The 16,330-nt window shown below is 44.8% G+C and overlaps 1 protein-coding gene across 1 annotated transcript; it reads left to right on the forward strand.

The window, feature by feature from the left end:
* Positions 1 to 371: 371 nt before the first annotated feature.
* On the forward strand, positions 372 to 10,887 carry LOC128340663 (alpha-1-antitrypsin-like). The gene is made up of 5 exons (XM_053286083.1): positions 372 to 404; positions 4,004 to 4,652; positions 6,227 to 6,497; positions 8,942 to 9,092; positions 10,530 to 10,887. The coding sequence occupies exons 1-5, from the start codon at positions 393 to 395 to the stop codon at positions 10,734 to 10,736; spliced, it is 1,290 nt and encodes a 429-aa protein (XP_053142058.1). The 5' UTR covers positions 372 to 392; the 3' UTR covers positions 10,737 to 10,887.
* The last annotated feature ends 5,443 nt before the right edge of the window (positions 10,888 to 16,330 follow it).

Here is a 16,330-nt window from a genome sequence, read left to right on the forward strand (position 1 = left end):
TGAATTGACTTGCTTCCTGGAGCTTGGTTAGAGCTGCACACTCATAACTTTCCCTATACACCAAAGGGTTTTTCCTTTGATTGAATCTCCCATATGTGCCACCTGCGGTATTGGTTTGTTCAGAACAAGGAAAGAGAAAAATACTGCTTTAGCATTGCCAATAAGGCATAACTTTATTTAACAAAAATGAGAAATATAGCAGGCACCATGGAAACACAGTAATTTCCACCATACCTGCTAAATATTTACACCGTGCCTGTATGACAGGTACTGCTTCCACCCTTATATGTCAGACAATGTTGTTTTGTCTGTTGAATGTTTGTCTGTCTGTCATACAACTAAACTCCAGGGCACTCTGACTCTGACAAGGAATACAGCAGCTCGCCTTCCATATGAGAAACAAGGTTGGTAAATGCCATAGAGGAGCACTGAGGCCTACCAGTTCTGAGGTAAAATGAAGCAAAATGAAGCACCCAGCTGAAGCCTATGTGACTGAGCCACTTCTCCTATTTGCCACAGGGACATGAGTTAAAACATTCAACAGTAATGGCTACCCTTTAATTTAAAGACATTTCTCCTTTTTTTGGCAGAGGGGAAAGATTTCACCAGCCACTCCTGGCAGAGGCCTTTCACAGCTGTTTCCAGGGCAAAAGACAACAAGGGTGGGGACTATTTACTCCCCCCTCCTTTCCCCACCCATTTACTCCTGCCACCCTCCCCTTTTCTCCTCATGAATATTCTGAAGGGGTCTCATGCAAATTGACATTTTGATGCGATCAATTTTCTTAATTTGTAGAAATTGAAAACACATCTGTCACAGAGACTTGTGCGAAAGAAAGACCTTCTAAAGAGACATTTCTCGGAGAAATTGCATCGGTCTGTGCTTCCCTATCTGGATGCAGAAAATCCCATTATAAAGATAGAGGAGGGAGTCCCAACTGTATTTGCAAGGTTTCATGTCTTCTTTTTAACTTCTGCTTCTCATAACTTTGCTGTTTACTCATGGATTCAGTAATATACTGGCAATTTTACATGTTGTGTAGCCAATCCTGAGCATTTTAAATGCCCTTTCTAGCACAACTAATGCAAACAGAAATCTTTAAAAAAATTTTTTAATGTTTTTTGACATTTTGTACTTTACATACATCTTGCCCCATTTCCCCCCTCTCTTCCCCCCAATTTTTAAGAAGCCACAGAAGGCTGAGTGGTTGGGTTAAATAACATGATAGAATGCTGTTTTACCTCTGCACCCTTAATATACAGGCACCTCTATGCCTGTGCAATGTTTGAGTTTTGGAAGCTAATTGTATATCCTCTCTAATAAAACGCTTGGTGTCCGTCCGTGGACGGACACCAAGCGTGTGTCCGTGCCTCCCTGCCCTGTTCTGCGCCTGCGCTTCGCGCAGGCCCAGAACAGGGCAAGGGAGACACGCTTGCCGGCACCGGCAGCCATCTTGGGCGGCCAGAAGCGGCCGCCCCGAAGAAGCTGGAGAAGCGGCGGTGGGGGAAAGCGACCAAGGCGGCGGCAGAGCCGCCGCCTCGGCCAAAATAGATGGAGGCTGGGGGCGGAGCAGAGGCCATGTAACTTTAAAATAAAAATTGCTCCCGCGGCCGACGCCGCCGACCGCCCACCCTCCCTCCCAGCTGCCGAGTCCCCCTTACCCTGGCCGACTGCTGTCGACCGAAGACTGCCCTCAATTTAAGAGGCAGAGAGGAGCTCGCAAGCAGAGCTCCTCTCTGTGCAAAGCCTCTTGCCGAACTGCCGCTTTGGGCGCAAGGGACGCAAGCGCCCAAAGCGGCAGTTCGGCAAGAGGCTTTGCACAGAGAGGAGCTCTGCTTGCGAGCTCCTCTCTGCCTCTTAAATTGAGGGCAGTCTTCGGCCGACAGCAGTCGGCCAGGGTAAGGGGGACTCGGCAGCTGGGAGGGAGGGTGGGCGGTCGGCGGCGTCGGCCGCGGGAGCAATTTTTATTTTAAAGTTACATGGCCTCCGCTCCGCCCCCGGTCCCGGCCTCCGTCTCCCCGGCCTGGCGGGGGCAAGTGCCTGGGCCGATTTGGCCCTTAAAGGTGGGGGGGGCGTACGGCGGAGGGAGGGGGAATGGCGGCGGGGGGCCAGGAGTGCCATTACTAGCGCCCGTTATTCAACGGGCCAAAATTCACTTGTTGAATATATAAACGTACAATCATGTAAATGATGATTATCAGATTTTCATTTCAGAATGCAACAGAAGCCCTCCTTCAGTTATGTTCTACCTGCATTCATATGTTTGTAGTATACTCATTTATATTTTTTTTAATGCTTGATTATAGCTGCATGCATTGTGAAGTAAACTTGGGTACAGACCCCCTGAAATACAGGATACAGATAGGGCTGACATACAGAGCAAGGATGCACTGATGTAGTGAGACAGCAACCTAATAGAATGTAGCGATGTACAAACCGGTTCGAATTCAAACCGGTTTGGTTTGATGTTTTGAATTCAAACCGAACCAGCCATCAGGTTCGAGCTGCAGGTTTAAATTCGAACCAAACTGGTGATGGTTTGTTTAGAACTGATCAAATGAGAGTGGATTCATGGTTTGTCACTGGAAATCTCACATGCTACCAGAGAATCTACACTCAGAACACATCAGAAACAACAAAATCCAGTACCCCATGGGTTAGCAACCCATGAGAGTGGTTGGCACCCTCTGTGCACTACACCACCACTCGCTCTGGGCCACACCAGGACCCCACAAGTGCAGTTATGGGGCTGATGAAACCTCCATGCTTCTTTATGGAGAAAACCCTTAAAGATGCATAAACAAAAAATCACTTAAAAATTAGCCCTTTGCCCAGTTCCTTTCAAATAATTCTGATAACTTCCTTGCCCCCTTGGGAACTACCACCCACCACACTCTGCTGTGGGCCACCCCTTCCCCCCCACAAGTGAAGCTATACATTTGCTGCAATCCTCATTATTCCCTATGAGGAATTCAAAAACACTTTAATAATTGGAGGAGTGTCTGATTGCCTTGGGGTTTTGTGGGTGCCCCATTTTTGTGCCTCTAGGTGCTCCACAATAGGGGATAATGGGCTGGTTAGGGTCCCATTATACCCTATGAGAAAAATAATTAAAAATATTTCAAATATTCATAAAAAAGTGTAGGAGTGTCCGATTGTTTCAGGGTTTGGGTAGTTGTTGGCACCCATGGGTGCTCCACAATAGGGAATAATGGGCTGGTTTGAATCCCATTATAACCCATGAGAAAAATAAATATATATTTCAAAAATTCATTAAAAAATTGTATGAGTGTCCAATTGCTTTGGGGTTTGGGTAGTAGGTACCCATGGGTGCCAACTACCACCCAAACCACTTTTGGAGGTTCAAACTGATTCAAACCAGTTCAAAACAGTTCAAATTCGAACTGAACCAGGAGGGGTTCAAGCAAAACCAAAACTGAACCTCCCGCTCCTGGTTCAAACCCAGTTCAAATTCAAACTGAACCGGGCAAACCATTTTTGTGCACATCCCAAATAGAATCTCCCAAGTAACTGTACTGGTGAATCAGGGAAGCAGAAACTGTTGATGCCTCCCCCACCCCTAGAAAACCGTCTGTGCCACCTGAAAATATGTTTCTGAGGACTGTGAAGCCCTTGGGGATATATTTTTGGGTAGCAAAGAGGGCTTCCTGGAGAAAGGAATAGGGTCAAAATTGGCTGTTTCCCCACTGCACCCATGGAGTTAGCTGGGAAGTTCACTGAGGCTGCTCTTTCACTGCACCAGTGCATCCTTGCTCTGAATGTCAGCTAGGAAGCAAACTGCTGCACCTGACTTCAATTTAAGATGTGATTAATGGTATCTGAGACCAATCTCTACTTCTGTATATTGTGTACAGGTTGACTGCTTGAAACATAGCATGTGATTAGGGCTAAAATCTTTTCTAATTCCTGGGATTGTGTATGAGGGGTTAATAATGGATCAATCATCTAATGTATTCTGTTGTTTTTGGTGTTTATTTTTAGGAAATGAACCTCATTCTCTTTTTCTTCCTGTTATTGATTGGTCCTCAAGTCCATTGTTCTGATCACTTCCCAGGACACCACAATCACCAGTATGCTCAAAGACATGAACTTTCATATGAAGTGCCCGAAGACATCTCAAACTTCCATAAAATAGTTTCTAGTAATACTGACTTTGCGTTCAGATTGTACAAGCAAATAGTTACAAATACAACTGCCCAAAATGTTTTCTTCTCTCCCCTGAGCATCTCCGCGGCTTTTTCCTTGCTGACCCTGGGTGCTAAAGGTGAAACGCTTAATCAGATTAACAAGGCACTTGTGTTTAACCTATCAGAGATTGAAGAGAAGGAGATACATGATGGATTTCGGCAGCTCATCCAAGTGCTTAACCGTCCACATAAACAAGCACAGGTGAGCATAGGGAATGCCTTGTTAATAAGTGACTCATTTGAAGTATCGTCTACATTTCTGGAGGATGTCAAAACCTGGTACAAAGCCAAAGCCTTTTCAGTCAACTTTGGAAATCCCACATTAGTTAAAAAACAGATAAATGCTTATGTGAAAAGAAAAACGCATGGGAAAATACCCCACGCATATGAGGACCTCGGAGGAAACAGTGTAATGGTTATTTTGAACTATATCTACTTCAAAGGTTAGTTGATAAATAGTTACACTAGAAATATTCACTCATCTAAACTATTGAGGCATAATTTATACATTCAGAATCAAGGAATTATCGCTGCACGAAGTCAACAATGTAGCAGGCAACTGTAGCAAAATCTTCAACTGAAATGAAGACTCGATCTGCATGGTTCTTGTTTGGTTTGAGAGCAGAATGTGCTGGAGCAATTTCTGTGGGTGGTTGTGGAGTCAAGCCATTAATATGCTGAGTGTTTCATCATCATTCTCAGTTAGAGAGGACTGAACAGGAGATGCTTCTTGTAGACAGGATATTCTGATCCTCTAGTCTGTAAACATTTTAGTGCCTCACTGCTCTGTTATTATATTTCTATACTGCCCCAAAGTAACATCTCTAAGTGGTTTACCTCTATTTAGTGTCCTTTTTAGACAATGTTGTGATACCTAAAAGGAATCATCAGTCTGTTTCCTTACATTTGGGTTGCTTAATCTCTGGCAATATCTTTAATTGAGCTATTGCTATTGCTAATTGAACTCAAGTGATTTTCTGTATAGCTATTATAACTAAATTTGCCATTTTAGGAAATAATAACAATAATAACTACTAGCTTAGCCCATGCAGAGCATCTGCGTGCTAGTACTTGATTGCTCCCCTCATCCCTTGCCTCAGCCCCCCTCACTTCAAAGATCTCTCCACCCTCACCTGAGCCACACTCCTCCTGCTCCTCCTCCTCCATCTCATTGCTCCCATGCCCCTCACCCCTCTTGGTCGTGGCTGCAGTGTTGCTGGTTCCTATTGGCCAGGCTGTAGCCCCTCATCCCCAGAGATCTCCCCACCCTTACCCAGGCCCCACTTCTGCTTCTCCCCGCAGGAGCAGCAGCAGCGGTTGACCAGGCCCTTCCTCCCTGCCACCACCACCACCATGGGCGCTCATTCGCCTCAGGCCGCTGACAGGCCTGTCCCTTGCCTGCCTCCCCCAATGGCCTCGGTAGCCTGAAACATCAGCAGTGGTCACTTGGGTCCGTCCTTGCTGCTGCTGCCACCATGGCCACTCATTCCTCCCAGGCCGCTGACAGGCTCGGGCCTGTTCTTTGCCCTTCCTTCTTTTTCTCTTCTTCTCCCTTCTTTTTCTCTCTTTCTCCCTCCTCTCTCTCTCTTTCTCTCCCTGAGTTAACAAATCTTGTTCATCTTGTTTCCTCATCTAATTCACACAACGGCAACCTCCTTCTCCTGAAGAGGCTCTTTCCTCCCTCATGACAACTCTCTTCCCAGACCACTATCTGTGCAGACCACTATCCAAAGCCCACTATCCTTTTATATACAGAGATCCCTCTCCTCTATAATCAAGAACGTCTTCCAACCAGTAACAGCTGCATTATAACTGACCTTAACCATCACAGGCTCCTCCTCTCTGAAATATGAAATCCCCACTGCCCAATCAACACAGTGCTTCTGCTCTCAAGAGCTGCCACACACAGAATTCGCCACAGTTATGCCTTAGAGAATTAAATAGATTGATTGATTATATTTTTTATTTATTTAGGAATTAATATTCAGACTATTCAATTGCCCATTTTTCTCTCAAGGCTCCTGGGAAATGCCTTTTGACCCTGCATCAACCAGAGAAGAAGATTTTTTTGTAGATTCAGCCACAACTATCAAAGTCAACATGATGTTCCAAACGGGAGGTTACAGAGTTCTCCATGATGAACGTCTGTCTTGCTCGGTGGTGCAAATGCCTTACAAAGGAGATGCCACTGCATGGTTCATCCTGCCAGATGACGGGAAACTGAATGACGTGGAGGCGAGTTTGGGAAAAGAAACTTTCTCTAACTGGATGACAACTGTTAGACAAATGTAAACATTGCTTCTTTGCTTTCTTCAAACGTCTCTTGAATTTTCAGCATTTTATCACTATACAGCCTGAAAATACTATTTACCATGCTCTAAGGGGGAAGAGGTGTGTTCCTGGCCCTACTTGACTCCTGAATCGCAGTGTGAGAACAACCAAGTTAAGCCTCAGTGTAGGCTATGGGAGGAGATTACTTCATGACTTTAGTGGTCCTCCTCCTGGTTTGCTATATCTAACCAGTTTCCTCTCCAGGGAAACTCCGACTGCCACACTAAAGAGCAGTCTTCATCATTGGCTGCCTTGGCTTTAAATGCCCCAGTATAGAGCTGACAGGGCTTAAAGCCTACACCAAGCCCTGCCCCCTATCTGGTCTCACTTCCTGTCTTCTGCCATGCCCAACCTGGCTGCCCCACTGGAGCTGTTCACCTCCACTCCCTTCGGGGGAAGGCAGAAGTGCCAAAGAAGGGACGCTGCACTCCCCACCAGACTCCACAGGGCCACATAGGCAACCAGGTAACACCGCATCCCAACAACAATAAAATCAATATTTTTTGGTCCTACCCACAGGAAATTTGGGATGGAAAATCTTCTTTGCTATGATCTGAGCAAGGTTTAGAAAATTCTGATGAATAATAATGGTTAGGTCTTTGCAGCTGTAAATTTTTCTTCTTTATACCTCTCACTGTTTGCAACCATTTCTCCCCCAAATAATGTATTTTAAAATCCCTTTATTTCCAATATGCAGTAGTGGCCAGTAAAGTTCACAGTAGGGGCACAAATCATGAGCTGCAGGTGCGGTTTGTTCCCACTCTTTTCACCCCATCCTGGCTGCCTCTCTTTCTGGCTCTTGCCACTCCCCCACGACAGTATTAATCCCAGGTGTATGGGGTCATTATTCACCAGGCTATCCATAAATTAACTGATTAATTGCTGTTGCTGGATAAAGTTCAGGATGTGGTGGTCCCTCCCATTTAGGACATAACTATAGTTGGCCTTCCAAGCATTTGTATACTTTTGCTCTGAAGATGCTTTAGGAAAAGCATGAGCATCTTCAGGCTGTTTCTTCTCAACAGGAAAAGATGCATGGGAGATTCAGCCAGCTGAATTGAAGCTTATTTTGTTGTGAACTGGTGTCACTTGGAGACTGCTGATCTTCAACGCAAGAGTTATTGTATGGAGTTCTGCAAAGTTCCAAATTGTCTCCATTGCTTTTTAACAGCTACATGAAACCATTGGGAGTTTTGATGCAGAGTGTTAGCAATATGCCAATTATACCTAAACCTACTTATCCATCTCAACTTCATCAGGAAATGACGTAACTTCATTAAAAGCCTGCCTAGAGGCAATAATAGGTTGGATAAGGGACAACAAACTAAAGTTGAATCCAAACGACAGAGGTACTGATTGTGGTGGGATCAGGACTCAAGAGATCCTTCAGATTTGCTTGTTCTGAATGGGGTTAGACTCCCCCAGAAAGAAAATATATGTAGCTGGAAAGTACTCCTGGATCCAAAATTCTGCAGTTTTTCAGGTTGAGGCAGTGGCCAGGAGTGCTTTGTATCAGCTATGGCTGACACATCAGCTACACTCACTTTTGGATGTAAATTACCTTAAAACACTGGTACATACAGTACGCTGGTAACCTCCAGTCTTTACTGTAATGTGCTCTACATGGGGCTGCCTTGGTCCGTAATCCAGGAACTACAATTGGAGCAGAATGCAGCAGCCAGACTGGTGTCTGGGTCAACTCAAAGAGAGCATATAGCACAATCTTAAAAGAACTGCACTGGCTGCCAATATATTTATGAGCAAAATACAAAGTGCTGGTTATTACCTATAAAGCCTTTAACAGCTTGGGTACAATGTTCTAAAGAGAGCCCCTTCCCTACCCTGCTGCCTAATGAGATCATCTGGAGAGGTCCAGTTCAAGTTGCCACTGGCTCTTTTGGTGACGATGCAGGGCCAGGCCTTCCCTATAACTGCCCTAGGGCTTTGGAATGCACACTCTATCAAAATAAGATCTTCTTCTCTGGCTGCCTTTAAAAAGACCCTATTTTCTCAGGGCATTTGTTAAAAATATTTTAAAAATTGTTCTAATATTTGTATTGTGTTTTTATTGCACCTAGAGACAAATATATCAGACAGTCTACAACTATAACATAAATAAATAAATAAATAAATCTCAATAAATTAGATCTATTCATCTAGCACTAGATAACTGTGAGTCTTTAACAAACCACTCTCCCTCTTTCATTGAGATGTTTCTTAATAACAAAAGGAAAACCAGCGGGGGCGGGATCAGAAGTGAACAACAATGATAGGAGAATAAAAATAGTATAGTACTAAATTGAATGCAACTCAGACACTGCAAATGCAATATATACTACTGGGTCTAGAATTACTTGTTACCCAACATGTAATGTATGTGTTGTTGTTTTCTGTTAATCAGATATATAGAACTGTATATTCCAAAATGTTCCATTACTACATCCTATGACCTCAAGCAACTAATGCAGGGACTGGGTGTGATTGATGCCTTTAATGGTGCTGCTGCTGATCTGTCTGGAATTGATGGAGGACGCAATCTATTTGTTTCCCAAGTAAGTATATGTGTGGAGTTGGTGATAGGGATGTGTGAATCGATTCAGGTACAAAATGAATTATACCTGAATCTATCTTATTGGGGCGATTTATAGACAGAACAAATCACCCCTGTGCTCAGTTGCCCAGATTTGGGTGCAAAACAAATCACCCAGATTCGGAACTGAAAAAAATTGGAGATTCAGACCTCTATTTTGTGGCCACAGTGAGTTTGGTGGTGGTGCTCAATGGGTGCAAGGAAGCTACCACCCAAATTTCAAAGAAATTGGGCAAAGGGGTGATTTTTTAACAAATTTCTGAGGTTTGTGTGTCTTTAAGCTTTTTGCATAGGGAGTGCTGGAGATTTCAACAGCCCCATAACTCTAAGTGGGGGGAACCAGGGTGGCCCAGAGTGGGTTGTGGTGTAGTGCACATGGGGTGCCAACCATTCCCAAAACCATAAGACCATGGGGTACTAGGTTTTGTTGTTGTTTTCATTTTTTGAGGTGTTCTGAGAGTGGACTCTTTGGTGCAAAATGCTTGTGGACTATCTGGTCATTCATCATTTTGCACCAAAGATGATGAATGAACAAAGATGTTCATTAATCATTTTTGATGCATAATGATGACTGAACAAAGAATCTACTATCATTGTTCATTCATCATCTTTGGTGCAAAATGATGAATAATTATCTATTATTGCCTATGGGGAAAAGCTTAAAGTTAAAAATTCCAACTTAGAAATTCTCACCCCTTTGCCCAATTTCTTTGAAATTTGGGTGGTAGCTTCCACCCACTGGGCACTACCACCCAACCCACTCTTTTGCTCCCAGAACTCCCTTTCCCCTTTAATCGATTCAGATTTGGATTGATTCAGATACAAATTGAATCTGAGGTGATTCGGGGGGGGGGAGCAGATTCGGACCAAAAACAAAATCAGGGGCGATTCAATTCGGGTACAAATCAGATCCCTAGTTAGTGGGAAACATTGCCTTTTTTTCTCTTTTAATAAAGTAGTTTTGAACATGTAATATGTCATTATAAGAATCTTTACTATTGTAATTGACAAATTTCCCTCCAAGCATTCATCAGAAGTGGTACAATTAATTAGTATTTGTAGGTCAGTTGAGTCAGTGTAATGAGTTCCAGGTGACCAGTCACCATCAGAAGCAGCAGCTGCAACATTTATGAAGTTACATTGGGTATTTCTCATGCAGAGTATGCAAAAGCCAGCACTAGATTTTGGAAGGTCCCAGGGAAAATGTTTTAAATGGGTCTCCAATGACTCTTGTCCTCCACCCCAAGTTCCCAGCATAGGAAGCTTATTGGGAAGTGCTGCTATAGTTGACCATACCATTTTACTAACCTCCTACCAATTACAGAAGAGCGGTGTCATTAAAAATGTGCTTGTTTTCACCTGTGAGATGTGGAGAGACTAAAATCTTCTTTTCCCACAGGCTACTCACAAGGCAATTCTGAATATACAGGAAAATGGCACTGAGGCAGCAGCACTCACCAGGATTAAGATTGATATAGCATCTGGTCTTTCCCATCCTCCTACCATCAGATTCAACAGGCCCTTCCTAATGGCCATAACTGATAACTCAACACAAAGTATGGTCTCTATGGGGAAGATTGTGAACCCAAATAATTCAGGAATATGAAGAGAACACGATGGAGCTTGGATGATTATGAAACAAATTTCCCCCTTTGAAGTGCAATTCCATATGTATGGGCCTAGCCACTTTAGTGCCTTCAGTTATTTTAAGACAAGAGCTGCACAATATCTGCATAATAAATTTGACCTTAAAACATTGTAATCTTATAGATTAATTTATTGTGCCCTCATTTAACATCTGTAACCGTTTTTTTCCTCCAGCAGGAAGTCACTAGATTAAATCCTAGTGAACTGCTAAATCCTACTGAATCTTTTTCATTTTCTAAAATGAAAGCTACAAGGGGGATGAGGGGAGACTCTACCAAAAGGAGCAGGCAATTCTCAGTAGGTCTTACTGAGTTCTATGGGGAAAAGTGAAGGGGGTCCAGTCAGGAAGAAAACAGGGAGCTAGAAAGAAAATAGCTCTTCAAAGTAAGTGGATGCTGGTGGGACTGAATACCTAAAGTGTGAACTGTCAGGAGTTATATCTGCATGGAAGACACCTCTCTGACCTACTTTTCCATTTCATATGTTAGTAGGTAGCTTGTGGTTAGTTGTTAGGAGGAGGAATGAACCCTCCATATTTTAAAGGATAATTTTATTTTTGCTATTAGTACACAGCTTCCAAGTCTCCCATAGTTCATACATTCAAGCCTGGAAAGTGCTTCAGTAGTGTTAGGTAGGAGTGGTGCAAGCCATATAGAAACCCAGTGATGGACCTACCCCTTTCGGACAGCATCTGGTCATATGGAGGCCTAGTCCAGGTGATTCTTCTCTGCTCTTTCATCTCCATGGCATGGCCTGCAGTCTGTGGGAAGTCAACTAATGTGGCTATAAACAGACACACACACACGCTCACACGCGCACTCACACATACATACACATACACAGCCCAGCAATTTACAAAGTTCATGAGTAAGCACTTGCAGAGGCCTTTGGTGTCTTTCATTAGAGTCTACACAGCTTTAAAACTGATCTCTCCACCTAACATTGGAGTAGAAACTGTTCCCCACTCATCAGAGTATTTGCTAGTATTTGCTCCGGTCACTGTATAAAATAAATACCTTCAAAAGGCATGCTTAATGTTTCAGAGGGGCTGCTTTACTCTCATCATAATGTTGATGTCTCTCTCATCAGGAGAGAAGAGCTGGTCTTGTGGTAGCAAGCATGACTTTTCCCCATAGCTAAGCAGGGTCTGCCCTGGTTGCATATGAATGGGAGACTAGAAGTGTGAGCACTGCAAGATATTCCCCTCAGGGAATGGAGCCACTCTAGGAAGAGCAGAAGGTTTCAAGTTCCCTCCCTGGCAGCATCTCCAAGATAGGGCTGAGAGAGACTCCTGCCTGCAACCTTGGAGAAGCCGCTGCCAGTCTGTGAAGACAATACTGAGTGAGATAGACCAATGGTCTGACTCAGTATATGGCAGTTTCCTATGTTCCTATGATTTGTGGGTATTCATAGGAGAGCATACAAAATCTAAAAGAAAAAAGACCTATTTTAACACAGTCAGGTTTCTTTACAATTTTCTTAAGTAAGCAAGTTTCCCCCCACTTTGAGGGCTTTTATTAGAGGATACTAGGCAGGTTCACATGACCTACAGGTAGGAGGTGTGTATGATTGTGAGAATTTACACTTTCCCCTCCAGCCCAGACTGCTTGCTGCAGGTCTCCCCAGCATTTGATCAATGGTGGGAAAGTGCAGAGCCCTCCTATGCTGATCATTCGACCATGTGAACACACATGCCGCTCCTATCTGGGCTACTGGCATATGCCATGCCCTCACCAACATAGATACCTGCGCCCAGAGCAGCCATCAGCACAGGACATGCTAGCCTTCATGCCACTGAAGCCCAACACTTCCCCCTCACCAACCATGCCACTCGCCCCTGCCTCTCCATGCAACCCCCAGCTCCTTAAACCTTCAGGCACGCAGCTGGAACAGGTCAAAGGGATTTTGTCATAGGTGTGTCCCTGTGACCCCCGCCCACAGCATCCCTTTTCAGAATATTGTGGTTGGACCCCCTCTTAGTGGTATGACTGATCTGTGGGACAGGTACCTGCTCCCTTCCTGAACAGTCGCTGTGGGTAGCATGGTCACAATGCAAAGTAGAATCAGAATTCTAGGGGTCACGGAACCAGTTTGGGACAGAAACCAGGTTGTGGGAGGAGGAAACAGATTGGCACTGGATTGGGGGAGGGGCAACAGGGCTGGGGTAGGAACCCACTGCACACTGGAGTGTGCAGTGGGATGTGTGGGATTTGTGTTCATGTTCTTGGTTTGACAGGGGCATTAGGATGATGTATGTTTCCTTACACTTGGATTTAATAATCACATAATTTCTGGCAATGTCTTTTAGTGCACTTACATGAGTTCAAGCCGAGCCGGGGCCCCCATTTGAGAGGGGCAAAACTGAACATGCCCAGTCCAGTTCGAATCTGGTTCAGATTCAAACCGAACTGGGCAAACCAGTTTGATACAGATCCCTACTGAGGAGACGGAGGGATTTGGCAAAATAATTAATAAGGTGTGATGAAAACCCTTCTCCCATGGACCTCACTCTCATGAGAGTGTTAGGCCATGGAGACATGTGTCTGGGTCAGATGGCAGATGCCACCCAGCCTGGTTGCTCCAAACAAGCAAGTGGTAAATCATTCCTTATTTCACAATAACTTAATTTTGATTGACCATGACAGTGGTAAATCATTCCTTTTTTCATAGTAATTTAACTCCTCCCGCCACCCTCAGACTGGGCCAAAACTGGCCTGAAAGGTTCAGTTTAACCTCCAACTGAATTGGGTCTGGTTCAGTTTGAGATCGAATATCTGAACCAGCCCAGGTTGAGTGTGAACTCATTCGATTTGGTGTGAAAATGTTCAATTTGGTGTGAGCCAGGGCAAACTGGTTCAATTCCCTACTCCCCAGATGGTTATTCTCATGGGTTGTGAATGTTTATCCCCATGGCCTTCCACTCTCATGAGAGTGATCCGCTCAGAGCTGCATCCATCCTCATCACATATGAGGAATCTCTCCTTTCACTAGAGACAATGCTGATCCTGCTGCCTGGCTCTTCTCATAAGTAAGCCTAGGGACTGCATGCTTTAACCCAAGGGCAAAGGGCTAGGCCCCCATCCCCCAACATCACTGTACAAAAAATAGACCTGAGCCATTCAAGAATTCCTTGGTGGGGCTGTCTTTTAAACCTGGCGCAGGGTATCCCCACCCTGCCATATGTTACCATCTCAGCAATCTAATGGTAGGGGTGTGCACGGAACCGCCTGGCCCAGTTTGGTTCGAGGCTGGACCAGCCTCAAATGGAACTGGGCCAGTTCGGTCCAGCCCCCATCAAAACGCACACACACGCGCCAGTCTGGTCCCGTCCCAGACCGGTCCATGAACTTCTTTTTAAAAAAACAAACAAACCTAAAACAAGTACCTGTAGCCCCTTCGGGGGGCTTGCTGTAGCCGTGAGGTGGGGGGTCCACGCGGGTCCCCTCTCCCCCTGCTGGCCTTCCTCATCACCACCATGTCTGGGTAAGCGAAGCCTTTTGGGCCCTTTCGGGCTTCTGTAAAAGCGAGGCCACAGCCTTTGCTTACCTGGCCATGGCAGTGATGAGGAAGGCTGATGGGGGGAGAGGGAACCCACATGGACACCCCCCTCCCCCCGCAGCTACAGCAAGCCCCCTGAAAGGGCTACAGGTACTTGTTTTAAGGTGTTTTTTTAAAAAAAAAAAAAAATTAAAAAGTTCGTGGACCTGCTGGACCAGACCCGGTGGTCTGGTTCCGGTCTGACAGAACTGGGGGGGGGACATGGTTCGGTTCGATCACGAACCCACGAACCCCTGGACTGAACCATCGGACCGCCGGACCGGTTCCGCACATTTCTATCTAATGGGGTTGCCCTGTTTATGTTGCCACCATGACTGCATGTGCTTGTGAACAAACATCTTTATTGCTAAATTTATGGAGAGCAAAACACATAGCATGTCTTGTCATCCCAAACCCTTTCTTTCCTGATTGCTGGGGTGGGGGTGGGACGACCAGGGACAGAGTGGAAAGAGAGCATGCCTCCATGGAACTTTCCTGTTTGAGAGGCTTACAAGCTTGGGGTGGGATATGGCAGCATCCCTGTTGCTAGGCAACTGCTTTATTAGATTGGATATAGTAGATGGAGAAGGGCCACAGGCATGGAGCGGGCACAATTCTGGGAAGGATTGGGCTGCCCTCTCTATGATTACAGTTCCAGAAATAGAAATTCCACAAAGAAACAGAAATTCAGAAATTCCACAAAGAAACAGAAACAGAAATTCCACAAAGCCGTGGTTATGACAGGGTTAACATTTGGATATAACTCTGCTGCCGCAAAACCTCAGGTTAGGGCAGCGAAACTCACTACAAACCAAAGGTTCAAATTAGAGTTTGGCGAGGAAAACTTCAGGTTGCTTTTGGCATTAAACTATGGTTTCACACATTCAGACGTACACAAATTCCAAACTCTGCCCCATTTAACTGCAGTCTGCGTTACATGCGAATGCGGCCACTATGTTCACATGCTGATGGATTCCTAATCTTGCGCCGAATACATGCTTGCATCATGCAAGTGAATGCAACTGAAATGTGGAACATTAATTAGAATGGTTTCTAGCAAACATTTTGATAACTGTCAAATCTTATATGGGGATTTTTTGGAAGACCCACTTGGATATGCACATTTAAACATAATGAAAGCACCTCCAGAATAAACAATAAGGTCATTCACATGACCAAATACCCTGGTGGCAGAGGGGAAGGCTGGCAGGAGTCAGGCTCCTATCTGCCTCCCCTCACACAATTAGTTTGAAGGTTCTGTCATTCATGCAGCACATGAGCTGTGCCACAGCAAGCGGCACAGCAGGGAGCCAGAGGAGGAAGTCCTCCAGGATCCCTCAATGCACGGTGCCAGGAATGTGGTCCATTGCAGGATTCTTCCCTCAGCTGGGCAATCTTGCCACCCGGTTCTGTGTGTGTTCAGACTTCCTGTAGGGATGTGCAAACTGGTTCTAGATAGAACCACCCCAATTCAACTGTTCTTGGTAGAGCCTGAACTTTAGTATAAAAATTAGAGCCAGTTCTAGGTCCAAGCCCAGTTCTAATAGAACTGGTTCTAACTGGCTAGAGTGGCCCGAACCTCCATTTTGTGTAAGATAGAGACTGTTGTCCATTTTGTACATCAAAGAATGTAATCTTCGCTATTCTCTATGGGAGAAATAATAAAACTTAGAAAAATCTGTTTAAAAATTATTTAAAATTGCTTTGACTAATTGCTTTGGGGCTTGGGTGGAAGTTGGCACACACGGAGGCCTACCACACACCCCACTTTGGCTCCTGCTTGGGAGCTACCCATAGGGAATAGTGGGCCAGTTTGAGCCCCATTATTTGCTATGGATAACTTTTTAGAATCGATTCTAGGGGGTTCTAATTCGAACCAGACCATGGGCCGGTTCTAACAGTTTAGAACCTGAACTGGTAGAACCAGTTCAAGTTTGGTTCTAATTAGAACTGAACCACAAAAAACATTTTTGTGCACATTCCTAGCGGCCCATATACACACATGACTGATATGTG

The sequence above is a fragment of the Hemicordylus capensis genome, chromosome 1 (genome assembly GCF_027244095.1).
Source record: "Hemicordylus capensis ecotype Gifberg chromosome 1, rHemCap1.1.pri, whole genome shotgun sequence".
NCBI lineage: Eukaryota > Metazoa > Chordata > Lepidosauria > Squamata > Cordylidae > Hemicordylus > Hemicordylus capensis.